At 34.9% G+C, this 22,273-nt stretch overlaps 1 protein-coding gene across 2 annotated transcripts in view; it reads left to right on the top strand.

The window, feature by feature from the left end:
- Nucleotides 1-6,218: 6,218 nt before the first annotated feature.
- Nucleotides 6,219-22,273, top strand: part of LOC112053312 (scavenger receptor class B member 1) — a 73,633-nt gene continuing 57,578 nt past the window's right edge. The window contains exon 1 of one of the 2 annotated variants that reach the window (XM_052883776.1): nt 6,219-6,371. In XM_052883776.1, coding sequence (XP_052739736.1) covers nt 6,271-6,371 — 101 coding nt within the window. In that variant the 5' untranslated portion in view covers nt 6,219-6,270. Of the gene's footprint in view, nt 6,372-20,719; nt 20,877-22,273 lie in introns of those variants that run through there. The other variant, XM_024092704.2, reaches the window with a different exon arrangement.

Genomic DNA, 22,273 nt, shown 5'->3' with positions numbered 1-22,273 from the left:
CGTACAAATGACCCTTTATTGTATTTGTATATAACTTCTGATGATAATAAGCCGTAGATATGACCTCTGCCTTTGAGGGCCTTTGCCGAGGGCGGTTCAAATCCGGTCCGGGGCATGCACCTCTAATTTTTCAGTCAGGTGCATGCAAAGCTGAAGTGTTTTGTTTGTTTGGTTGAATGTGCTAATCTCAGGAACTACTTGCCGATTTGAAAAATTCTTTCAGAGTTAGATAGCCCATTTATCGAGGAAAACTATGTTCTATATATCACCCCCGTATTCCTACGGGAACAGGAACCACGCGGCTGAAACCGCGCGGCATCAGCTACTCATTAACCGACTTCAAAAAGGAGGAGGTTCTCAATTCGGTCGGTATTTTTTTTTTTTTTTTATGTATGTACACCGATTACTCAAAGAAGCCTGGACCGATTTCAAAAATTCTTTTTTTGTTTGAAACGGTATAGTCCCCATTTAGTCCCATTGCCGTGATGTCAAGATCTGATGATGGAATCCTGGAGAAATTAAGGGGAACTTTCGAAACTTCTATGGGTGTCTAGTGTGTTCGTAGACTTTTCCATTTAGTACTTTTAAGCACTACAATTTCATGAAGGTTTAAAATCGATCTGATAATAGAGCCATAAAACACACGAGGGAACTCCTCGGCTATTTACAGCAGTTACCTTGTGTTTGGGCTTGATTTATTTGTATTAATGAGAACTTTCCACATAGATAGGTTGTGACTGTCATTTCGGGGTTTGGTGATGAAGGCCAAGGACAATTAAGGGAACTCCTTAACAGATTACAGTAACTACCTTGTGTTTGCCCTTGATTAATTCGTATTGCTGAGAACTTTCTACCTAGATGAGTTGTGTCTGTTATTAGGGGTCTGATGATGAAGACCAAGGTCAATTAAGGGAACCCCTTAAAAGTTTAAGTTGGCTACCTTGTGCTTGTGCTTGATTAATTTGTATTGCTGAGAATTTTGTACCAAGATGGGTTGTGACTGTCATTAGGGGTCTGATGTATTTGTTTGAGATGAAATTTTACACTAAAAATGGAAAAATAATAAAAATTTTAATAAAAAAAATACAACCGACTTCAAAACCTAAAAACATATCCACTAAACTAAAAAGCGAAAAATAACATCATAATATGTTCTACCTGCTGATCAGTATGAAGGCGATGCTTAGCCGGTGTTGTCTTAATTTAAGCCATTTCTGACAGGACCACATGAAACAACACTGTCTGCAAAATCTAAATCTATAAGATATTCTCACATGGCTTGAATTAATACATCACCGGCTTAGCACCGCCTTCATACTGATCAGCAGGTAGAACATATTATGATGTTATTTTTCGCTTTTTAGTTTAGTGGATATGTTTTTAGGTTTTGAAGTCGGTTGTATTTTTTTTATTAAAATTTTTATTATTTTTTTATAATAATGATTCTGCATTTATTTATATCAGTTTTACTCACCAATGCGTCCCTCAAACGCTTACGCCAAAGAGTCTTCCATAAGTGGACAAACTATTCATAACTATACAAGTATGCAGTATAATATAATCAGCACAAGGGCAAAGGTTTGAATTATTTACCTACAAACCTATATAAGGCACGCCCTATACTTCCCATGTTCTGTATTTTTCTTTCCGGATACATGCAAAATATCTTTATGAAGATATAATAAACGCATTTCCTGTGTTTCCACAAATATTAATATTTCTCAAGCCCTCGGCACAGTTTGTGAGCATTTTTGATCACGTACATTTTGTTTGCCACATTTTTTTGCCCGACTGCTGAAGGGTTAGGTTTTTGAAGCATAATGTACGTACATCATTGACTTCTTAAGAAGATCGATCGAGGTACCTATATGCCTGATTTAAGTACTTTTTGTACCAAGTGCTTTTATCTAGATATCTTTTACGTAATAAAAAACGAACACCACCCGAGATGTCTGTCTGTTCGCATATGTAATGACTATATAAAACGGATTTTCATGCGGTTTTCATCAATAGAGAAGTTTATGGGGTATATAGTTTTCAGGATATAATTTGTTAAGAATTTGTATACATAAATCCAAAAAAGGCGATTATTGTTGGAAGTTTAGGAAAAAGTCCAGCCGCCTGGTAGCTCTCTTCTAACTCTTCTCATCACGAGGAATTTAGACAGAGATTTCGCTAAAAAAAATAAATATGTAGGTAAAAAATATAAATGTATAAACAAATCAGAATCAGAATCAGAAATTCAATAACCGTTGAACCGTCTTATCTTGAGATATTGAGGCGTGAAATGGACACGGGCGGGGACAAAATGACCGTGGAAGCTATTGATACTTCTATAGCATCAATAGTGAGCTTTAATAGCGTTTACCTGCTATTTTTATACGATCTATCGAATTAGCACATTATGTACTCACCGTGTTTAATTATAAACTTGCGAATTTTAGACCATAATATGGTGTTTGAACAACGGGGCTTGTGAAGTGCTAATAAGGTTTGAAAATTGTAGACAAATACCTATTCATAAGCCTATTCTAGCTTATTATATCGTAAAGATTTTTTTTTAAAGAGATGGTCCTAAATTGTATGGAGCCTAGGATCAGTCATTGTACCCTGGCGGAAATAAAAGAAGATATTTTTTTTAACTATTTTTGATTATACAAATCTACGAATTTACTTTAATTCTTTCGAAATAATATTCATTATCTCCCAAGAAATGCAAAATTATTAAGGATAATAATGGCGGATAGATGACGTGTGCAATGCAGTAATCGGTTTGACGTTTACTGTCAATTGTCATGTCATAGTTGCTCAATGGGCGCCATCTTGATATAACTCGAAAATTTGAGTTTTTATTTCATTTATTTCTTTTTATTTAGTTAGATTTATTCAATTTAATAAATTTTAATAAAATCCTTGTATTTTTTAAATTTTAATGATACGGGGTTTACTTTACAAGAGTGGGCCTGAAATGGACCATCTCCTTTGCCCAATATTCCCTTTCCTCTCCTAATAGTCGGAAAATACTGTGTTAGTCAGGCGGGGATCAAACCGAGCCGTTGCGAGCTATTGAGTGCCGTGATAGTCCAGTGGATATGACCTCCGCCTTCGAAGGAAGGCGGAAGGCGAAGGGCGTAGGTTCGAATCCGGTTCGGGGCACCTTCAACTTCCAGGTATGTGCAGAAATTAAATATCACGTGTCTCTCTCTCACGCACAACGGCCAATCACATGGCTAAGTGCGGAAACGGCCCAGAAGAAAGAAAGAAGAAGATCACGTTTCTCAAACGGTGAAGGAAATCGTGAAGAAACTTGCATGTCTGAGAATTTTATTAATTATCTGGGTGTGTGAAGTCTGCCAATTTGATGGCACTATGATGGACTATTGGCCTAACAGTGAGCCGTATAAGGGTTGCTAATAATGGTGATCAAACCCACGACTCTGTTGAGTCCGGCTGCTTTACCGTTGAGCTATTGAGGCAAAATAATATAATAATATCTGGCTGACTCTATGAAGTGCTATAAAAAAAAATATAGGTTGTCTGTAAAGTCGGTTTACTGATAATAGTTGAACGTGACAACGTCAGAAAATACTGATAGAATGGTTGCATTTTTTCAAAAGAAAAAGAGCAAGATATACTTTATTTCTTGTAAAAAAAAGTTGGCAACCCTAGAGCGAGTGAACGATGCATGACGTCATCTTTTTTCGAGTTTTTATCTGGCTTCTCCGAAATATAAGACTAGACGTTGTCATGTCAAAAACCAAATAAGAAGATTACGAGGTATTAAGCAGTAACAAATTGAGAACCTCCTTCTTGAAGTCCTCACACGAACAGTATGAACCATAGAAAATACCCCATAAAGTTTCTAACGGGTTTTACGTATTTCAGTGTTTGTGCGTACTAATTTCCCATGGCCCAGTTCAATTCATTGACATTCAAGTCACAATCTGTGGGATGAAATCAGATGTTATGTTTTTTCCCATTTACAATTCCTAACGCATGTAACGAATTATTTTACCTTTTTGTGTAAAATGCATGTCATTATGTGTCACGTCAATCAATGATTAGATAGGTCATGAAATCAATGTACCTAAGTAATAATGGTCCTATATTTGACCTACAAGTAGCATGTGACCACATATCTCATGACGAGAAATAGACAAATTCGTACCTAACATGGAACTAGAGAGTTGGCTGGGGAGTAGTGAGGCTAAATCATCCTCTACATCTTATAAGTAAGAATATCTTTTTGTGAAAAAACCTAGAATATATTTTTTCCGCATTTTTATACCGTTAATTTAATTTGAGCCGTGATAGCCCAGTGGATATGACCTCTGCTTTTAATTCGGAGGGCGTAGGGTCGAATTCGGTCCGGGGCGTGCACCTCCAGCTTTTTAGTTATATGTGCATTTTAAGAAATTAAATGTCAAGGGTCTCAAACGGTGAAGTAAAACATCGTGAGGAAACCTGCATAATGGGTTGTTAATGATGATGCTATCTTCAATATTAAATACTAGCCGACACCCCGCGTAGTTCCCGTTTCTATGAGATTATGGGGATGGGGAAATATAGCATATGACACTCCAGATCCAGAGATTACCCCCAACAATACCACAAACTTTATAAAAGTATAGATTTATCAATGGCCTTTTTATATAATGACCTCATATGACAGTGCACATAAATATTTCGAATGATCTATGGAATATTTTACCAAGTTCACATTATGAATAAGCCTGTGGTCAGTTTATGTGCTAAGTAATCCTTATAAGGAAAATACGGGAAACGAGGCTTAGTTTTATATTGCACTAATTATGTATTCTGTGGTTAAATTAATTAGTATCTTGGTGTTGGTTACAGGCATTTTCTCTCTTCATTAGACTTAGTGCATTGCTTCCTTGTGCTGTGAATAGACATCAGAAATTAAAGTTGGCTGAAATAACTATTTCCCTAGACAATGTTACTTTTTGTCATCCCCTCAAAGCAATTCAATTAACTTAGTAATCAATTCTCACTATTTTTTTTTTTAAATGTTACTTCGTGGTGGCTGTTGAGTTAGCCGGAACCAGTTAAATTTGAAAGTGGTCTATGAGAAAATAAAGTTTTGGATCTTCTGATTTAGAGCATAGAACATAGATCTACAATCTACAATCTATTTACGAATAAAACCGCCTTCGTTTCATAGAGGTCATTATTTTTGTATGACACTATTTACGAATTAAACCTTTTTCGTTTTATAGTAGGCGAGTAATAGTAACAGACAAAAATTAAAAAAAAAACAAAATTACTTTAGCCCCTAGAGGCTGAAATGCTTGTTTAACCCCGCTGTGGAGTGGTAATATGACAGTGTTTTTGAGCAAGAGTAGTGAAAAAGTTAATAGATTAATTCATGACTGTATGAACAAGTGAGGCTTTTTTATATTTTGACTTGGTAAAGTAAACATTTAAAATTAAATTTACACTTTAAGTTCAAATAAATGAAAATTCGACTGCTTTTGAGATATTTGTTGTTTATACTGATGGTGAACCGAATGGTATGGTTGACATTATAATAATTGCCCTAGCCCATAAACAGTAACGAACAGTGTACAGGAAGAAAGTCGAAATAATTTTAATCACATATGAGTTATAAGTAGGTATAATTTAATCCATCACTTCCGATGTCGGGTATTGAGGAAGAATGGAAATAATTGATCGAAAGTTCTATTAAAGTCTTTAAAGATCGTTGATGACTTGTAAGTACAGGGTTACTGACCTGTTCAATTTTGCTACAAACTTTTTATTTCTTTTATTTATTTTTACGGTCCATTAAAATAACCTGACGGCTCCATATAGGAGAGGGGATATGCAGCTTAAACCCAACACGCTGCTTCAGTGCGGTTTGGCGGGTTTATAGTGATAATGTTAAATTGTATAAATGTCCACTAATAGACGTTAATGATAAAGTTGGTGGTGTTTAAATTTAAATTATAATTATTATTAGGTGTGAAATGACTAGCGATTTATACCCTCATTTTTAATTAGTTTGTTGGTAAACAGTACTCATCAAGAAAGGGGGTAGTATAGGCATAAGTGATCACAATTTGTCAGAGACAACTACAAAACAAAACATTTGAGGGTAGTTGGAAAAAAACAGTCTTAAACACCCCGTCGCAGTTAAAGCAAACGCTTGTTAAGTCGGAGTGAGTTTTTGTGATTTACAAACAAAACTGTAAATTGTGTGTAATGTGGGTCTAAATACACGTGTCTAAATGTGTGCGTTCTACAGAAAATATGGTGTATTTGCAATATTTCATGGCGTTTGGAAGATTTGAGGGCTGGCGAGGGACCCTGACTGACGTAGTGTTTGACTGTGACGTCAAAAAGTTGATCTTGTAAGTTAACTATTTTAATATGAATACCTAAGTAGTTGTTGTACAGTCGATATTCGACCGGTACTTATTAAATACTCATAATTATTAGCTTACTAGCTTCCGCCCGCGACCTCATCCGCATGGAATACGTAGTAACTTTACGCTAACGCTATGTTTAACTCGGTACTTCGTTTATATAGGTCAGTAAGAGTTAGCATAAAAAAAGTTATATGAGCTAAACTTAAAAGATTAACAAATACTGTTGAGGACTTTTTTATAACAATTAAGGGGGAACAATTCTGTCATACATGATTTTTGCGAAATTTTAACCGTTAACGCAGCGCACGCAGCGTAAGCTCTCAATAGGAAAAAAAATCCCCGATTTTGAAACATTCTTCATTGGTGCCCCGCTCCTATAGCCTTCCTCAACAAATGGGCTATCTAACACTGAAAGAATTTTTCAAATCGGACCAGTAGTTCCTGAGATTAGCGCAAGCAAGCCAACAAACAAACTCTTCGGCTTTATAATAATAGTACATTCTAATGGTCCACTTTACGAAGGATTCTTTGTATAGTTTAAATATATAAGTGGTGATCAAAAAATTAAACCCTGGCTGATGTTTGTTGTGGGTTCTTCTCAGACTAATGCACCCTTGGAACCCTCGTAACTTGAATTTATAATTTTGATTTTACTTAACACCAAAACAATAAATGTAAAAAAAACTAACAAATATATCATGACAATTCAAATGTATAAAATAAACAAATTGATGTCTAATAAAGATGTTTTGATTTAGGCTCCAGTGAGAATTCTTCTTACTGTATTACACAAATCCCACGGGAACCTTCGATTTTTCTGAAATTTATAGTAGTCATGTTTTATTTATTTATTTATCGATTACATAATCTATTTTATAGCGCGAAGATGTAAATAACATACACATCGTCTACAACATGTAATACTAGTAGGACTTCGTGGTTTCATCAGCGTAGTTCCCATTCTCGTTGGAATACGGAGATAATCAGGCCTATGTTACTCGCTGATAACGTAGCTTTCTATAGGTGAAAGAATTTGCCAAATCGGTCTACTTAGTTTTCGAGTTTATTCGTTTTATACAAATCTTAATTAGTGTAGATTTAATATTGGTATATAATACAGGACAATTACTTAATTTACTCTAGTAGGACATGGAACCTACGACCATCCATAAAAAGCGTAGCTACTGCGCTACTCGGTTCGTTGAATAGATTACAAGATATATCAATATTAATTAATCACGAGACTTTATGTTAATAAATAACTATTAGAGGATGTTTGTTTGGAAAAATAACGAAACACATTGACATTGAAGCATTGCTGTTTTACGACTTCCGACTAGGAATATTCGCGAACTGTAAAATCTGCTAATTACGGTGTAAAACCTACGATATTTCTCTTTTTTAGTGGTAGCTAGTGGACGCGCGCGACTTCGTCTGAATGTAATTCAATATGACAAATCCCGCAGGCACCTCCCAACTTTTCAGTTATGTGCATAAGAAAATTAAATATCACGTGTCTCAAACGGTGAAGGAAAAACATCGTGAGAATTTTCTTCATTCTTTACATGTGTGAAGTCTGCCAATCCGCATTGGGCCAGCGTGGTAGTCTAATTAGCCTAACCTGTCCACTTTGTCAGAGGAGTCTCGTGCTCAACAGTGAGCCAATTATTGGTTGTCATGATGATGAAATAACTATAAGCATGAACACTTAGTCACTCCCAACAGGGTGGACTGACGTCATAAAACTAGCCCAGCGTGTTCCAAGGCTCACCAGGACCTTATATTTTTGGACCCTTGGAAGTTCCTAAAGTCTTACAGTAGACACTATTATTTTTTGGACCCTTGGAAGTCCCTAATATAGTCACTATAGTGACAGTGGTAGTGATATGTGCATGGTAAATGTGGGATTTACAAGACAAAGGTCCTATGTTCGATCCCCGGCTGGGCCGATTGAGGTTCACTGAATTGGTCCAAGTCTGGCTGGTGGAAGGCTCCGACCGTGGCTAGTTACCACCCTACCGACAAAGACATACCGCCAAGCGATTTAGCGTTCCGGTACGATGTGGAAACGAAACCGAAAAGGGTGTGGATTTTCATCCTTCTCCTAACAAGTTAGCCCGCTTCCATCTTAGATTGCATCATCACTTACCATCAGGTGAGATTGTAGTCAAGGGTTAATTTGTAAAGAATAAAAAAAAAAGAAAGCTAAACCGCTTATTAAGGAGCTACGACCGATGCCTACGAACATACAAGAATTGAAACAATTTGTAAACACATTTCTAAACTGACCCGACCTGGAAATTGAACCCAGGACCTCTCTCATTGAAAACCGGAGCATTACCGACTGCGCCGAGAGGTTATCACTGTTGGTTTGCTACGCTTTCACTGCCAATAGAAATCATGCGATTCTACGGTGTACTAGTAGAAGTTTCGTATTAGAAACGATCTTCACCTATCTGGTTATTTAATGACAAATGTTTTATACATATATAGTAGTTTGCCTAAAAATTTCATTAACTATCATTAATTATAGTTTGACCAGGGGTTTTTAAGGCAACCTAATGGGTGAAGATCATTTCTAATACGGATCTTAGACAATTAGAAAACTACCTTCACCCATTTATTTAATGGATGAAAGTTTTTATAACAAAATTAGGATGTTAAAAAATACGTTGCGAGTAGGTTACCTAAATTTATTTTAATTATTGTTGTTAAATAATTTGGCAAGGAATTTTTAGGCAACCTATTAAATTTGATACAAAACCCTTTTATATCCAATAAATAATTTAAATTAGTTAGTGTAAATAATTGTAATATTAATAAATCTAATGTAAACAGATGGGTGAAGATCGTTTCTAATACGAATCTTAGACTATACGTCATGACCGATGGTGTAGTCATATGACTACCAGTGGATATAAATTAGAATTATGTTGCCTATTATAATAAAATCAAATGTTTTGAAGCGGCTTTCGACTGGGTCAAATGACGCAGTAACAAGCCTTTTGATTTTAATACATATTGCTAGAAAGTTAATTAAAAAATACCTTTCGAATCGCCACCGAAAAGAATTAATTATTTAATTTATCATAACACGGATGTTTCGTTTTTTATTATTTCCTTTAATATTTTCTCCTTTACACAAATTTGTAAAATTATATAATGATTTATTTATTTTGCTATCATCCGCGAAAATTCGGCGAACCCATGCGACAACGTCACCCAGGTCCGACAAAATACTGTTGTAGATGTTGACTCTACAACGTGCAATTGCAAAGTCAGATTTGTTGTAGAGTCAACATCTCCTGAGGATGCTCCGGTTTCGGGGTGAAATGTACGTAGAGAGTATTTTGTCGGACCTGGGTGACGTTGTCGCATGGGTTCGCCGAATTTTCGCGGATGATAGCAAAATAAATAAATCATTATATAATCATGATGAACTTCCGCAAAGTAACGCCTGCTTCTATCCAAAATTTGTAAAAGTTAAATTTTTATTAATTTTTTTCATGAATTAATTTATTTCAATCGCCGGCCAAAATACCCTTCTGCTTCCATGTTCATGACCTTTTGATCTACCTCCAGTGCAGCTGTTTATGTCTCTTTACTTCCTTTCGTTTGGTGTTTATTATTAACGAGTACTTTGTATTTCTTATCGCTTCTTCTACGTCCCCAACGAGTTAAAATGCTTATTATACATTAAAGTGCTTAAATTGACTGCTTTAGTCTCGTCGTCGTCGTTATCAACCCATATACGGTTCACTGCTGAGCTCGAGTCTCCTCTCAGAATGAGAGGGTTTAGGCCAATAGTCCACCACGCTGGCCCAATGCGGATTGGCAGACTTCACACACGCAGAGAATTAAGAAATTTTATGGTGTGCAGGTTTCCTCACGATGTTTTCCTTCACCGTTTGAGACACGTGATATTTAATTTCTTAAAATGCACACAACTGAAAAGTTGGAGGTGCATGCCCCAGACCGGATTCGAACCCACACCCTCCGGAGTCGGAGGCAGAGGTCATATCCACTAGGCTATCACGGCTCTTACCATATTTATAATCTATATACATATTCACCACTTTAAGCAGACTCAGAAGTGGATTAAAAAATAAGAAAACCAATGTCAAACAAAGGTTCACAGCATTTGTCAGGACAACTTAATTACCAAATCAAACTGTAACCAAAAGAAGACCTTAAAATTGCAGAGAATGACCTTGAGCAGTCCCACAGGATTGTGACTCCAGGTGCAGGTTTAAGGGATCCTTTCCGAATAGCCAACAATCACCATTAACTGCTCAAGTTGGTCATATAGCCAGTAGGATTGGTCTTCTAGCCAGAGTGGGAGCTAGACGACCAATCCTAGTCAGAACTCCCGCTCAGGCTATTTGCAGGGAATCAAACTGAATTTGAGTACTTGTGGAGCATTGAAGTACTTCAATGAATTATATAATTATTTTAATACTTTAGAAACATTGGTTTCACTAGACAAGGAAAAGAGGCTGTTGACCTCCCAAAACACGGTCAAATTACAAGTTCAAGCAGTTAATATTGCCTAAATAATAAGCTGTCATTTTGTTTTTAGTTAGTGTTATTAGTTAATAATATACTTGTATATTAATAATATGGTATATGAACGAATAAAAAACAAGTTAGGGTTTCGTAGGTCAAAAGTAAAAACCGAAGTACTTACATGATACGTTTTTATCTTACAAACTCCTTTTTCTCAGAATCGCGTGGACAAATTACACGACTGCTAACTTTAAACAGCTCTAAACTTAGAGTAAGAACTTACTCTAAAGCTCTAAGGAACTCCTTAGATCTGCGACTCCAAGTTCCTATTTATATACCAACATTTATCAAAATCGGTTCAACGGCTTAGTCATGAAAAGGTACACATACAGACTTTTGCATTTATAATATTAGTATGGATTTTGGAGTTATTAAAATAGTTTTTTGTTATAAACAGTTATAAAGCCTCGGTTGGTTAGCATTCTATTATGTATTAACTAAATTATTACCTCTGCGTGATTTTCTTACGGCTTTAACAAGTAGGTACTATATTATTATGGCACCAAAAATGAGCGGGTAAACCAATATTAAAAACCAATCTAAATTCCGCGCGTTCGTTTAATATAAACGTGATATTCTGTTACGTATGTATCGAGTTCAATGTTAACCGGTTGTGCCAAGAGTAACATAAGATTTAAGGGTTTGTTGTCCCTATGTAATTGCATCATAATGTTTATGTCATACTAGCTGACGCCGCACGGTTTCACCCGCGTGGTTCCCGTTCCTGTAAGAATAAGGGGATAGTATATAGCTTTTAGCCTTCCTCGATAAATGGGCTATCTAACACTGAAGGAATTTTTCAAATCGGACCAGTAGTTCCTGAGCGCGATTGATTGATTGATTAGCGCCTTCAATCAAACAAACAAACTCCTCAGCTTTATAATATTAGTATAGATTTGATAGTTTGTTTGCATTCAATAGGCTCCGAAATATCATATTATGTTAACTAACATACGTCAAACTTAGTTAATTACCCTGCTGGTATGTAGTATATTTAGATAAAATACTAGGAATTGCTATAAAAAACCCCGACTGCATGAATAGTTGGCGGCAGAATTTATAAGCACGTCTGTAATACTAGTATAGTATAGTATAAGTGATAGGTACTTCCCCGGGCAAGCTTTGTCACAAAAATATTTATTACTAGTCATAAATTGCTTAGATATTTTTGTTTAAATCTTCAAATGTAAAACAGCTCTAAGCAGGGATATACTTACCCAAAACAGAAAATAATGACACGTGATCTAAACGGCCCAAAATCTTTAAATCAACAATATTTTATGGTTACGTTCGCCTACAAATTCTGATCTTCGCCAAACCGTGGTATCGGTGATCAACACAGATCACTTTGGTTAATTTTAATTGCGATTTTAGTATTTTAATTGCGATTTTAGTATGTTTAAGAAACTTTGGCAGAAGTTTGCTGGGTCATCTAATTAACTACCTAAATAATATTATGACTTAGTAGTTCGTTTATAATGTCAGTGGCGTTAGAGGAAGTTACGAGTTTACGAAATGTCAGGTGTTACCAATCTTTACTTAGTAAAGAGTAATGGTGCCTGTGAGGATGTGAAGTACAGTGCGCAATCACTGCAGGCGTTTACACAATGTCCTAGAATGTGTTGGATTATGATCTGTGTGTGTCGTGGGACAGGGCTCGGCAACCCTTTGGAAAAGTCAAAAATTGCAATATACCTAAAATGTTTTTTTGCCTATACTTATTTGATAACGGGTTTTTAGATTTAAAATTAGAATTTCTATTTTCATATAGTATTTCACAACTATTTTAAGTATATATTAACTACATAATTAAAACAATCAAATATACTATGATAATTGAGTAGTAAATCAATGGGAACTTTTTATGTATTTTAAAAGTTTTGATGAATTTGACATTATGTGGTGGGACATGGTGTCCACTCATATACCTATGCACTGCATGTTTTTTTAAGTCTTATTAATAACGAGATGAGAATGGCGAGGGACAGAGAAAAGTAGAGATCTTTAGGGGAGGCCTATGTCGAAAGGCAAGCTGCTAATGAATAAGAATTATGTATATACTTAAAAATGTAAATGTAACTAACCAGCAGTAATAAAGGCTTATTTTATTTTATTTTATTAATAATATTTGGTACTAGCAGACTCTCTGCGGTTTTACCCTCTTTGTTCCCATTCCCGTGGAAATACGGGGATAAAATATAGCCTCTGTTAGATAATGACGTAGTTTTTTAATTTCGCCTACTAGTTTTGAGCCTCTCCGTAACAAAAAACTAATAAGCCGCTTCTTCACATCGAAAGAGTCGCAGGTTGCCGACCCCTGTCGTAGGATAATCAGTCAGGGAGAGGATAGCGACAATGTCAATTAACGTTATTTCGTGAACTAATGTAATTTCGTTGACACATCCATGTTAAATGATCGCAAAAACTTAAAACCATTTCAAGCTTGAACATGCTCGGCTATTGCTGAACCGTCCGTGTCCACATTCTTCATGCTACGTATATGTTCTTTCACTCTTGTGGTAATATTACGGCGTGTCTCACTTAAGTATGATCTACCACAATCACAAGGAATCTTGTGTGTAGCTTCGGGTACCACTCATTATATCCGTTTTGATAAGACTTCTGTATTGTCAAGGGAAAAGTTTCTAGTACCTCGTAAGATACGAGAAGCAATAGAAATTAGTCGTCACCCGAATTTTAATCGGGATCATGGATGGTTGCTGCCGACAGCGTGAAAACCGCTATTTCTTTCACAAATAACAAACTTGGAACAAGATAGTGTTAGTTCTGGAAGAACCTACATATATTTCAAAGACCTATCCAACGATACACTATGAAATAAAGTAGTAAAAAAAATCATCCCCACCTTACATCTAGGGAAGGTACTATAAAAAAATATTTTTAATGTTTTTATTTTACGACTTTCTTCACATTTTTAACGTACATAACAACAATTCACGGCTTTCTATTAATAATAGCGCTAAAATCTCTGCGCTAAACCGCGGAGCGACTGACAGATGGACAGACGGACATGGCGAAACTATAAAGATTCCTTGTGGAATACGGAACCCTAAAAAGAGGGTTCCCATTGCGATTATATATTCTTTATTTTGCTTTGAAGTATTGACTCGTAAAATAGTAAAAGACGTCAATATCTGCACACCTGGACTTCCAGATGAATAGTCAGTAAGTAAGTTGATCTAATCAGTTTTCAGTTAAGCTCCTGCTTGAGTGAATTGACGTAATTTTGACTCGTGGAACTTTGGTGGTGACCCTGAAATGTTAGCGTTTTAACACTTTTTTGCAGTTGATAATTTAGCGTTGAACTGCGATCGTGAGAAGATCGAAACGGTCGATTGAATGACGGCGATAGGTTTATGGATCGAAATAAAAACTATCTTACGTGTAGGTAAGCTTTATAGCTATAGCTATAGCTCGGCAAATTTGTTCGTAACACCCTTTTGCCCCGCGCGTACGATTTCACACCTACGCAGTAATTTCTCTCCGTCGTCCGCATATCATCAAAGAACTTTCCAAGCTATAAACTAATATTATAAAGATATAATGTTTGTTGAATCGCGCTGTACATCGAACCTAGGACCTTTCAGTTAACAAGACGTTCCTAAGAATGGGGATGATGACTAGGTTTGAATATATTGATTTTTATGATACATTCGGGTAAATAGGGTCAATGTTAACTAATTTATACATAAAAAGCAAAGATTGTCTGGATATTTGTAAAATAAATGAGATTATAAAATTTCAAAAACTATTAAAAATATTTTATCGTAATTAGATGAAAATTCATACAGTTTTAGCTTCCTTACATTAAATGTGACATTTTTTAATATATGAACTATAAGCATAAACGCACAAATAACAAAGATATTAGTAATTTTGTTTGAACGCGCATACAAATCTAACGATCACTACATTGCCTATGACGTCATTATTTCAAGCCATTTTGTATGGGGCGTTTTTCAGGGATCCGCGGCACCGCCGCAAATCTGACTCTTTAAATCCCTGTAGCTCCGAAAGTAATGATCGCAGATACCCTGTTCCTTTTACAAAATTGCTTTACTATTAGTATACTTTTAATTTATATACAATTTAAAAAACTGTCATCATCCCTATTAAAAACTCATGGAGGCAGTTTCAACATTTCAGTTCAAACATTTTTTTATGAGGGCATAAATAATTAATTGATCTATTGATACATAGATCTAAAAATGTATCCATCTTGCAGACAATTATACTGAAAAGGGAAAATAATTTGTTTTTTTTTTTATTTCCATCCCTTATTCCCCATTCCTCGAATATTAAAACGCTCCCACGTTTCGTTTCATGTAGAAATTAGTTTCAAAATTAATCAATTTGTGAACTGAGGCTTGACCTCTTACGAAGTTAGTTAAAATCTGTAGGTACATCAAAAACTTAATGCGTCAAAACGATTGTTTTTATAAACGTTGAGAACAAAAACCAACTGAAGTACCTAGTACAAAAAACCAAGCAAGTGCAAGTTAAACTCGCGCGTTGAGGATTCCGTATAATATAATTAATTAACATTATTGTACGACCTACAAATTATTATTACTAATTCTGTGACATTTCGAACATTGCCTCAACGAAAACAGATAAAATCAAATCAAATATTAAAATAGGTCATTATAATAATTATTCTAATAAAAAATATTTTTTCAGGTTTCATAATCAGAAAGTACGACAACTTAACGAACCAAACTACTAAAGTGAGAATGACATAATACTTATCAATTGAATTTTACCTGATAACAGGCAATCGCGCTAAAATTATTAAATTGAATTACTTACTAATTTTAAAATTTGTAATAGTATAATCATCATTATACATTTAATTTATTAAATTTATAGCTGAAAGATATAATCCTTCATCCATCATTATCATTAACAACCCATATTTGGCTCACTCTTGAGCATGAGTCTCCTCTCAGAATGAGAGGGGTTAGGCTAATAGTGACTATGCAGGTTTCCGCGCTATGTTTTCCCCTCACCGTTTAAGACGAGTGATATTTAATTTCTTGAAATGTACATTTGAAAAATTGGAGTATTTTATATATTATTCATTAACATATTATTCTACTCTTTAAATCATAATTATTATTTACGATTAAAATAACATATTATTTAAGTATTGTCCATGTGTATAAGTAATGAATATATTTAAGTACATATTATTTATCTCTTTTAAAAAGCTAATTTGTCAGGGATACTTTTAGTGTATGTTACCGCCATTATGTATAATTCAGATAATCTATACAATATTTAGGTCATGTATAAAAAAGTCTAGAGCATTCTTGAAATGTATGAAATAATAAAATACATTGCCTAGGCTTTCATAGATTACCTACGGCCAAGTGTAAAATAAATAGACTTTGGTATAATTTGCAAAGAATTAGATATGTTTATTATAATTACAATGACTACTAACAACACGAGGTAATATTTTTTTGGAGTAAGCTAATTTAAATATAACTTTTAATAGCGATTAGTTGGCCGTTTTTCATTATACTTGACTTTACGAATCAAATTGGAAACATGGTACATATTAGCTTAGCAAACATTTTTTTATAACTCAGGTTTCTTAGTTTTGGCTACGACAGAAGCTTCTGGCTTTGTGCTTTACAAAACTACTAGGGTAAGGCAGAAAAGGCTGCGTGGAGTCGAAATCTACATCATTAAAAGTGAAGATTACCCAATAAACTCAATAAACACTGCGCGCATTCTAGATTCGGACGCAGATTAATGAAACGCAGTTGTTCTGCCTGCCTAGCAGATCGACTAGAACAGAAGTAGGAGGTGACCCTCCTTGTCTGCTCTCGTCTATTACATAATATTAGGTACACCAACAATAACTTCCATACATTTCCTACACGTATTCTATATATTGGCCAGGCATTGTATAGATTACCGGATTATACAGATTGCCGGTAACATAAAAAATATGAAGCGTCTCTTGGTAAACTGAATATACTCGTAATATAATAATTATGTATATTATATAAGGTGTTTTAGTTATTTTCACAGTATTATTTTATTTTGGATTATTGATAGTGTATTCGTGCTACAGAAGAGGCCTGTTCAAATATATAAAATGGACCCTGAGGCGTCATTACAAGAAATAAAAATTATAACATTCTGTAAGAAAATGTAAGTGTTAAATATTAGTATTAGAAGTAAAAGTTAACTTTTAGCGCACACAACTAGGCTACAGTAAAATAATTATTATTTTATTGCATTTTCATTTGTTTTTATTATTAAAGGTCTTTTTAAATAAACTTCCACGTGTTAAGTTCAAATATAAAAATAGATTGACGATAAAAAACATGGTATTATAATATACATTTGCTCGTAAAGTATCTCTTATTTCAACAATTTCAATATTGTAATGTTTTAAATTCAATAAATTACGCACATGTGTCGTAATGTAAAGTTAAATGCACATGTGCCGTAATGTAAAACATTTGTGATCCGTCTAAAAACGAAACATTTTTACCTTTCGTTTTTTAAACCTTAGCAAAAAGTTATTATATCAGAAAAATGATTCAACATTTTATGAATAAAATTAACTTTGTGAGATAAAATATAATAAATAAACATTTAATTTTTTCATTTTAATAATTTTCACAATAAATGACAACCATTTATCAGAAGAGTTACCATTTAACAGAAACACAAAAATATTAATTTACTTTGAGTAATTCTGGCTGTTTGTGTGTGGTGCATTTGCCTAAAAAAACGCTGGCACTTTGCTATCTGTCTATAATTAATGACAAGCGTGTCAATATGGAAAACTGGCAAAGATGCAAACTCATTTTCAGAAAGCGTTTTCAAATTGTGTTTCCTCGCAAATGTGTTATAAAACGTCGTATGACATACGTGCGCTTTGATAATTATAGCCTCTGCTTCCTTACTATAACTCTCGCCAAGACTGGAGCTGCAATATCGCCTCGTCTGTAATTTTTTCAACTTACCGCACTTATATCATAGTGTCAAGTTATATACTTTTTTGAGTACTTAGTTCTAAAAGATATTGTGAAGTAGTAATTTCAGAAAAAATTAACTCACGGTTTCACTCACATGGTTCCCGTTTCCGTAAGAATGCGGAGATAATATATAGCCTATAGCCTTCCTCGTTAAATGGTCTATCTAACACTGAAAGAATTTTTCAAATCGGACTAGTTGTTCCTGAGATTAGCGCGTTCAATCAATCAATCAAACAAACAAACTCTTCAGCTTTATAATATTAGTATAGATTCATCATTATTATTAATTAACATTTGATATTAATAGTAAATGAATTTACATTAACATTATAAGATTACAAACAATGCAATCCGGTATTTTACTTGTCTTTCAAACATTGTATTTTCCTATATGTTTACCTTTGAGGTCATTGCCATGTCCTGTAACTCTGTAAGGTCTGCAAAAAAACTATTCATTTTGTAGCGTGCTTTAGTCTGGGGCTTTGTTCAGTTTTTTGTTATACTCTGAGGTCGAGTTGCCGAAGCGATTTAATATGTTAGCGGTTCTATTATGTTCTTTTCTATAATTTATCGTTGCGTTTAGTGATGTGAAGTTAGATTAATAATGCTTTAGAAAATCCTACACAGGTGACCTATATTTTAACTATCTCCTTGGTCCAGTGGTAATCTATGCAATTATCTGAGGTCCTGGATTTGAATTTGTGTCGGTCTATGAAATAATGGCCGTGATAGCCCAGTGGATATGTTCCCTGCCTCCGATCCCGGACGTGTGGGTTCGAATCCGATCCGGGACATGCACCTCCAACTTTTAAATTGTGTGCATTTTAAGATATTAAATATCACGTGTCTCAAACGGTGAAGGAAAACATCGTGAAAAAATCTGCATACCAGAGATCTTCTTAACTATCTGCGCGTGCCAATTCGCATTGGGCCAGCGTGGTGGACTATTTGGCCTGACCCCTCTCATTCTGAGAGGAGACTCGAGCTCAGCAGTGAGCCAAATGTGGGTTAATAACGATGAAATAATGGACTTTTCTTTCTTCTACGAAATTCTCAGTAGTAATCCGGAGTTATGAAGCTGATGGTATCACACCATGCCTCGGAGAGCACGTGAAGTTGTCGGTTCCATGTTTATCAATATTATCTGATAGCGATCCTTTAAGATTATAGGAATGCATCAACTTCAACGTTGATAATTAGAACTGTTAAATTGTGAATTGCCCTTCGGCGTCCGTGTTTCCTGACACCTTCAATTTGATCAGCTTCAAGGCAAGAGTGAATAGGCATCTTCTAGGCAAGCGCGCTTTACCTTAGACCAGTGATAAGGTCTAAGGTCATCAGGCATGATTGTAGTCCAGCGCAAGCCTATACACAACATAAAAAAATAAGGATTGTTACTCTAAGCCCGTCAAGCGGTATTAACAGACGCTTTTCATACCCTGAGACTCCGATCTGGACACATTCCAACTACCATGTTTTATAATGGGAAGTGTTCGTCACCAAATTGCCCAGATCGTGACAGGCCAGAGGTCATGTGTTGCTGGAATGTCGGAAACGAGGCATTAGTAGTACTACTAAGTACTACAACGATTTTTACACTAAGAGAGGTGGGCGGCTGTAATAATATCCTGGCCTATCCTCAATTAGAGGAGGCCAGAAGCTATACTCGTACTGAAAATGTATAAGGAAAATTAATAAAGTTTTAAGCAATTAATTAATATAAAGTACAAGCTAAAATTGCCTTAGTTTGATGGTTACCTATTAAATTGGGATTTTGGGTTTCTATTTTAGATTTAGTCTTAGTTTATATGTAAGTGAAAAATACAGGTCTTACGGAGCAACATAGTCCAAAATGGACCAAGCTCCTAAAAATAAAGATTAAAAAAAGCGCAATTTGTTTGAGCTCCATGCCCCTCCTGGACAGAGGCCTGGCACTAAAATGGGACGGTATACATCCTCATAATGAAAAGTCTTTAATATTCATTCATTCATTAGCAGCCGATAGACCTCCAATACTGGACATAGGCCTTTTGCATGGACTTCTAAACAACACGATGTTGAGCCGCCAGCATCCAGCGGCTCCCTGCAACCCGCTTGATGTCTTTTAAATATTGGATAGAAGCGGGCGTTACTTTGCGGAAGTTCATCATGACTATATAATGATTTATTTATTTTGCTATCATCCGCGAAAAGCCGACGAACCCATGCGACAGCGTCTCCTGAAGATGCTCCGGTTTCGGGGTGAAACGTACGTAGAAAGCATTTTGTCGGATCTGGGTGACGTTGTCGCATAGGTTTGTCGGCTTTTCGCAGATAATAGCAAAATAAATAAATCATTATATAACCGCTTGATGTCCTCAGACCACCCAGTGTGGGGTCGACCAACACTACGCTCTCCGGGCGGGATCACTTTAATATACATATCATTCATAAAATCATCATCATCACATTCATATACATATAGTGAAAAGCAATTAATTTAAAATTACAAGCAGATATATTTATTTGTGTATAATTCCTCAGCTTGTCTGGCGCATTGCAATACGTGATCGTGCCCTGCGAGATGTTATCTAAAGATTCCACTTACCATCAGGTGGATCATCTTGTTCCGTCAATGACTACAAAAACCCTTTTGACAAACCGCATTCTTCGTCAAGATTTATCGTAGTTAACTACGTCAATGGTAATTGCGGAGTTAAAAAGTTTGTCAAGTTTTAACACCTTATATACCATATCAATGACAACAGGCATCAGTGCTTTGCGGGCAGCCAACATGTGCGCTGTCTTTCGATTGCTGACGGTTATATTGAACGTAACTCGTAACTAAAGTTTTATCTGTGGACTGAAGGATTTTGTGTGTTGTGTGCTTTATTTTAATCGATTGAAGACTATTTTGGATGTAAGTTTGGAGTTTTTTTTTTTAATAATTTTAAAGTTTGGTTTGTTTTTTTTTTAATATTTTTTTTTTGTGATTTTCACAAAATTGTGTCTTGTTTTTTGGTATTTCCTAAATTTAAAAGATCATTTCGGAAGAGTAATGTAAGTTTTTTTTATTATAAGTTAGTTGGTGGAAATTTTATGGATTTTTTTGTTTTTTTTTTTTTGCAAATTCTATGTTCATTTTTGTTTCGTATTACAAAAATGAAAAATTGGTCTAAATTTATAACCTGCAAAATAATTTTGTAATATAAGTTAAAAAAAATTAATTTAAATTTTTATCAGTTATAAGTTTAGTTGTGGCAATTTTATCCAAAAAATATTTTTTACTATTTTTAGTATTTTTACAAAATTGTGTCTTATTTTACGGTATTTATTAATTTTGACATTTTTATCCCTTTAAGTAGATTATTTTGATAAACATCGATTGAATTTCAGATCTATAATTTTCTTTTCGTATTTACTATTCGTTATTAATAATTCAATAATTCATAATTGGATTGTAGTGGGGAAGTTTGTATTGTTACAACCCCGTGCCTCGCAGAGCACGTTACGTTACTTGTCGTCGGTTGCGGTCGTTATCATTAAAATCTGATACTGAACTTGAAATGATGATGTCAAGTTCAGTTCGGACTACTAAGCCCTTAGCCCGGGTTGGTTGGCTTAGGAGTGTTGTAGCAGCGTGGTGGGTTTAAGCTCCATATCTATCCCCTATACGGAGGGAAGCTTGGTTCTGTAGTGGGCTGTTAAAATATTGATTTTTTAAATTAAGAAATGAGTATAAACAAGGCGACATACCTATTTTAAACAGCTGTTGTAAACCCAAATATATTTTTAATTTAATGAATTTTTATTACAATTTTTCATAAATAAAAAATATTTGACAGAAACGGTTAAATTCAAGAGTATTCTCGGTAATACATCCAACATATTACGAACTGACCTGTTGTTCTTTTTTACTCGTATGAGCTTCTTTGTGGTACGTAAATGAACCGGCGAAAACAACACGACTTTTAAAAATAGTTTGGGGTTTATCCGAGAATTTTTATAAATTTTTTTAAGCAATATTTTTTATAACTTTTAAACATAACAATATTGGATTTACCTTTCAACTAACCTTTCTAGATGTGGACAAGACTATTATCTAGCAATGTGTAACTTATCAGCGTCAAAACCAGCCTCTTAACTCTTGAGCTACTGAATAAATTCTCACTATATTTTAAAGTCAATGAAAGCACAAACTTTTCGAATAATCTGTCGAGGACATGCGTTAAATTTCACAACGGACAATTGCAAAAGTCTCGCAATATTTGCAGTTAATTGCTAATTATTATTATTCTTGCGACAGACGGAAGTCTT

The sequence above is a fragment of the Bicyclus anynana genome, chromosome 10 (genome assembly GCF_947172395.1).
Source record: "Bicyclus anynana chromosome 10, ilBicAnyn1.1, whole genome shotgun sequence".
Classification (NCBI taxonomy): domain Eukaryota; kingdom Metazoa; phylum Arthropoda; class Insecta; order Lepidoptera; family Nymphalidae; genus Bicyclus; species Bicyclus anynana.
The sequence above is the reverse complement of the archived record's forward strand: the minus strand, read 5'-3'. Positions and strand labels throughout refer to the sequence as shown.